This window comes from Trachurus japonicus, chromosome 5 (assembly GCF_045865225.1).
Source record: "Trachurus japonicus isolate A0001 chromosome 5, Traja_1.0".
NCBI classification, from domain to species: domain Eukaryota; kingdom Metazoa; phylum Chordata; class Actinopteri; order Carangiformes; family Carangidae; genus Trachurus; species Trachurus japonicus.
This window is the reverse complement of record NC_140911.1, coordinates 18,891,578-18,897,577: the sequence shown is the minus strand read 5'-3', so window position 1 is coordinate 18,897,577 and position 6,000 is coordinate 18,891,578. Positions and strand designations below refer to the sequence as shown.

The 6,000-nt window shown below is 43.2% G+C and overlaps 1 protein-coding gene across 19 annotated transcripts in view; it reads right to left on the bottom strand.

The window, feature by feature from the left end:
- Window positions 1–1,083: 1,083 nt before the first annotated feature.
- The window catches only part of plekha6 (pleckstrin homology domain containing A6), a 77,332-nt gene continuing 72,415 nt past the window's right edge, over window positions 1,084–6,000 (bottom strand). For all 19 annotated transcript variants that reach the window (XM_085776641.1, XM_085776651.1, XM_085776657.1 and 16 more), the window contains 2 exons: window positions 3,940–4,047; window positions 1,084–3,128 (listed from right to left, as the gene is read on the bottom strand). In XM_085776641.1, coding sequence (XP_085632767.1) covers window positions 3,950–4,047 — 98 coding nt within the window. In that variant the 3' untranslated portion in view covers window positions 1,084–3,128; window positions 3,940–3,949. The remainder of the gene's footprint in view (window positions 3,129–3,939; window positions 4,048–6,000) is intronic.

Below are 6,000 nucleotides of genomic sequence, written 5' to 3'. Positions count from 1 at the left end.
AACATTAACCAGAGCAGGCGCACACACAGCACACTGACCCCCTGTAGTGACTGGGGATTCTCAGGTGAGGGCTCATGATCTACCTGAGTTATCAGCCAATCAGTGACATAATGTATTTATCCCTTGTGTTTGTGTCTTGTTTCCGCCCCCTTTGAGTCTTGTTCTCTTTGGTTTTATCTTCCCCTCCCTTTGCTTTGTTTCTGTATTCAGTATTGGCAACAGTGAAGACCTACAGCTTTCATTACATCTGTCATGTGTCATATTCTGTTGAAAGTGAAAAAAAAATAGGTGAAGTTAATGTATACTTTAAATAGAAATCCCATTTGCATAAAAATGTCTTCACTTGTTTGTTGTCAAAGCTGTTTTAAATGCCCAAACAAACTGACTTAAGCTGCAATAAATTTGTCTGTACCATCTGTACTGCTAGCAACGTAGTATTAATGCTGGGCTGTGTTGTTAAACATACGTGCCATAAAACTGTTGTCAAACACAGCTTTCACTAACAAAAGTGTGTAGTGGTCTTTTCTGGCTTCACTTGACAGTCCAAAGACAATCAGACTAAGTTTACTGATGATTCTCAGATTGTTTTCCATGATATAGGCCAGATAGAGCTGATGGATGGGTGGATATGTGTGTTAGTAGTGTGAATGAATGCCCCATCTCCAGCTACAGTAGCACTAGAGTCCAAATTCTGCAACTGTGGACCAACTTTTGCTGCCGGTCAAATTTCTGCCTCCCAAAAGGAAGTTTTTCTTCCCCACTGTTACCATTTGGTGGGATCTTTTGGGTCTCTGTAAATACTATTGTGAGGAGAAGGTCTACACATTCTCTATGTAAAGTGCCTTGAAGTTATTTTATGTTGTCGACTTGACTGTTAACATAACACTGGCTTGTAATGTGTCCATTGATCATAACATACCACATTCTGGTGATTCCAGGACATAACATGACTTAACAACGTAATGTATCTCATGTTATGTGTGTGTAGGATTCTCTGGACTATGTGACACAGACACAATGTCTTCCTCCTCCTCCTCCTCTTCCTCCTCCTGTCAGCTTTGAGCTGAAAGAATCCAGTCTGTGTGTGTTTCTGCTCTTTATTCATCACATACACTTTGATATAACAAAGACTATAGAGCATCATCGGGGGCCTGCAGGTGAAGGGCGGTCTGCACATGTGACCTCAGGAGACTTTTGGCAGTGAACTTCATCATCATCATCATCATCATCATCATTATGATCATCATCAGGTGGATTAAAACAACAGCAGTGAATATGTCATCATCGTTGCAGACACTGTGATGATTCAGAAGCATATATAGAAACATAGTATTTGTTATACATTCACTTTATTGCAGATTTATTTCTGAAAGCAAGCGTATTATTTGTCTTTTATCGTTTGCATAGTTCAAGCAGTTTGTCTATGTCCCCAAAGTAGCAGTGGTTACATGTAAGAGTCAGGTTCACTGATCCAAAACAGTATGTACACTGGCCAATGTATAGAATGTATATATTCTGTATTGTCATCATCACAAATGCTACATCTAGTATCAAATATCAGACACCACCAGTTGGTTTCTAACAGGTCAGATCCCAGAGAATCCAAAAATATGCGTTCTGTCTTCGAGAGCCGCAACGTGAACACAAAGTGTCGTCTGTGAAAAACCTCTGTGTGTAAAAATTCCACCTGTCGACTGGACGTCTAAAAAAATAAGTACTGCCTCTGTGAACGTATTCCCTTTCTTAAAAAACGTAACACAAGAAAAAATAGACGTTTCTCTGAAGTCCTCGGCTGTTTTTGCTTTGTGAGTCGTTTTCCTTTCAGAGTAAAAGTCTGTCTTCCTGTAACACACTGTCTCTGAGTACAACAGCTCTCTATACACACACTGAGGGGACGGGCACAAAAACATGATGAACACACAGATGAGACAGGGGAGGGAGGGGTATGTGTGCATTTGTGTGTGTAAGGTCGTGCACAGACTTTAATCAGGAGGTCACAATGAAGAGGTAAAGGTTGAAGATTCATTATTTCTGGCGATTTGTGATAAAGTTGATGTTCATTAAATGCTGAATGTGAACGACCAGCAGGGGGCAGTAACATCCCATTACTTCCTGTGTGTGTGTGTGTGTGTGTGTGTAGCTTTGACCTTTGACCCACTGATCACTGCGTCTCCTCCAGATTCAAACTGTGCATGTTGTGACACGAATCACATGATCACTGACTGACGATGTGTCAGACTATGGCACTGATGATGATGTCACGGGGGTATGCTCCAGTAATTAATCCTGTCACATGACTGCATCATTAACTCTTCGTCCTCACAGACTCTAAGGTCACTTTTAATTCCACATACAGAAACCACTGATACACACGTGTCCAACATACTTTTCCAACAACGTGACATTCACTGGGCTGATTCTGAGACCAGCTCCACCACAGGCCTGAACCAGTAACACCAGCTGCTCAGCGGCCGCAGGTGGTGGAGGTTTCGGAATCATATGAATTACTCTCATTATGCAACTGAAACACGAGGGGACAGGGACGGGGTGGAGGTCTGGGATGGCGAGTAGGTCACGATCTTCAGTCTAAGCCCCCCATCCTTGCTCGTATTTGAGGGGTTGGGGGGCGAACACCTCCTCTCTTAGAGTCCAGGAGCAAGTTTCAGTGAGACTTCAGTCGAGCTTCCTCTGGTTTCATCCCAGTCTCTTTCTCTCTCTCCCTCCTTCATCATTGTCCTCTGTAGATGCACTGATCTCTGCATGCCTCACATCAGTTTATTGACACCTCATTGTAATCTCTCCTCTGTAAAACATGTCCTGAGCTAAATGATATAGAGATATTACACAACCCCAAGCTGGTAGGAGACCTGCAGCCAACCTCTGTGCCAGAGGACACAGAGGAGGGGCTGAGGGGAGGGGGGGGCTGGATTGACTGGGGCGGGGTGGTGGGATAGCTTCACTTTGGGTTTTGGAATCTGCTCCTCTGACAGGTGCCGGTGCTTTTGTGGTGTCAGTTCAGGTGGTAACAGAAATTAAAGTGTTCATCTGGGGTCGTCTCCATCGTTCAGTCTGCCCGGTGGATCCTCAGAAAGACGCTCCATCAAACTTGACGGCGGCCAGGGCCTGAGCTGCAGAGGGGACAGGGACAGGGACAGAGACAGAGCGGGTGAGTCACCTTCAGTGTTAACGGCCACTCTACAGCAGGAGATGTGTTCACAGGACGGGCATGGTTTCTCAGCCACATGGTCATCCTCCGCTGCCCAGTTGTGATGTGATGGACTAATTAAACAACAACTTAAACAGCAAAAGCAGGATTTACTCAAAAACAACCAGGAAGTTCGATTCAGTTAGTAGAAAGAAAAAAAAACACACATTTGAACCTTTTGCCTGTGAAATTTGAGTCAGTTTAATGACACCACATAGGTAGTCATCATCAGGACTGACTCAGTCTCACATATTATAGTATCATTAAAGGGATAGTTGGGCTGCCAGTTAGAAAAGGCAGCAGAGCGATGTGCTGCTGTGCACATACACACTCACCTGCTGCACTACTGCGACTGCTGTGTAATATAAATCCTGTCAGGTATATTATATTATATTTTTGACAAATACTGATTTTATTGCTTTGTGTATTGTTTATTGGTTTTTCCTGCTGCAATGCATATACGTATATTATCTTCACTTAACTTAACTTAACTTATCCAGTAGTGCAGCATGTGAGAAAATGTGGCACCAAAGGAAAAATAATATATACTGCCTTTTCCAACTGGCAGCGCACTGATCTGAATCTACTGCAGGTGAATCTACTATTATCTTACACAATCCTACGTCGAAGAACCACAACAATCACTTTGACATAAGCTGTGAGGTGAGGGGGGGTCTAGACAGGACGGGGTGGGGGTGGGGCTGCTGGGCGTGCTGTGGTGAACGGACACTCACCTTGTCAGACTCACACCTTCATGATGTGGGCGGAGTTGGGGAAGTCGGCAGAGGAAGGGGTAGGGGCCAGGCTGGTCGGGGAGGTGGGGGGACTGGGGGCGCACTGGGCTGGAATGAGATGGAGGGAGGTGGGAGGAGTGAACAGAGGGAGACATGGAGAGCAAAACAAAACAAGGAGTGAGCCAACCAATGAGAAGAGAACGGTGAGGTCAGAGGTGAAGCTCCAGAGCTTCCCACCTGGGAAGAAGGTCTGCTTCTGTTCACTTGTTCAGGGTCAGGGGAAAAACCCCTAACCCCCTACAGGAAAGTTAAGACCACCAGAAGAAACCAGAGCTGCTCCACTTCTCAACATAATGAGGAAAGGAGCTTTAATACTTCCTACCTTACCCTTTTCAGCAGAGGAAACATCTGGACTTTACTTTATAAAAGGAATAAAGACTAACTCTCCCACAATTCCTTGCTGCATCAACATTTAAAGTGGCTTATTGTTTCACTGCCATCGAACTGTAGAAATAACAGATGTTTTATGTTTGAGAAACAACTGAAACCCAAAACCATAAAAACAGACTTCTGCAATTATCATAACAATATACTATAGCTGATTCTGTCCCTTAAATCCCCTCCCGTTGTGTTAAGCACTAAGAAACAAATAACGTGTGTATTTGTGTCTAAATATATACTACTCTGATCTCTGTCCCAGTTCCTCATAGACTAATTGAATTTAAATGATTACTTTTTTAGTATCCTGCCTTTTCCATTTTATCTCTCACAGTTTCAGTCCTGTTTGTTTTGTGCTTGTGGTTGAGAGAGGGGGTTTTGCCCATGTGTTATAAATAATGTTAGCTTACAAAAAGAAAAAGGTTTAGTGTAATCCAATCCGATACCCTCAGCACCATGATTGTCTTTTTTGAAAGCCTCTCAAATTCTCCCTCAAATCTTTTCTCCCCTTTCCCTGACTTCACTCATGAGCAGTTTGCTCAATATTTGTCATTATGTGTTTTGCTTAGACTGTGAGAGGTTTAGCGGTTACTTTAGTCAACATGGTTACACAAGTGTTTGCCTTGTCTTGTGACAGTGACCCTCTGACCTCCAGAACAGAGCAGTGACACAAATCTACTAAACATAAACTGCACACCTTCAATTGCATCATCATATATCAGTGTTTACCCTGGTTGATTGTTGGTGAAGGGGGGTGGGTTTGGTTTTAAAAGCTTTTGTTGGCCTTAATGAGTTACTACTGTGTGTGTGTGTGTGTATTTTCCCATTAGGAGGGTTTGTTGCCCCTCTCCACCAAGGCAACGACAGGGGTATCACTGTATATTCTGTAGTGGTGAGTGAGGTGATTGTTGCTGAGGATGAAGGAACACAATGATGGTCACATCATGGACTTCATAGCTTCACATTAACAAAGCTCCACTTCACACTCCTCATCCTCTAACATGACGAAGATGAGCGGGATGTCACACGTGCTCTGGTGTACGTTCACTGTCCGAGGACACACACACGGCTTCATGAGAGAGGGTTAGTGGGATGGTGGTCTGTTGTTGTGTTGACGATGTGTTGTGTTGCAAATGGTGTTGATGCTGTTTCTGTTGATGTGTTGTCGCCTATGTCAGGGGTTCTCAACTAGTCTCACTCTGGGCTCCACATTGTCCCATGGTCATTAAGTCGCGACCCACTTTTATAGAATTCAAACCAAGATTTATTTTTTTTAAGCCTTTAAAAACTCATTTTGCTCTTTATTGAGCAAAGTGCATTTCAGAGCACATGGATGAAACTGAGGAGTTACCATGACAACTGCATGTACGGAAGTGAATAAAAAAATATCAAACTGCACAAAATGGAGACCAACAAAACGATATATTTGACTTCGAATGCATCTCTGCATTCAGAGCATGTTCACAAAAGTGAATAAATATCAAATTGCACAAAATAAAGACCCACAAAACAAAACAAGATTCACTGCATTCAGGCCACATTAATAAGAAACTGATATCTTTGCATTCAGAGCAAATAATAAGAAAGTGAGGAGGAGCATTACAACTGCATGTGTTCACGTGA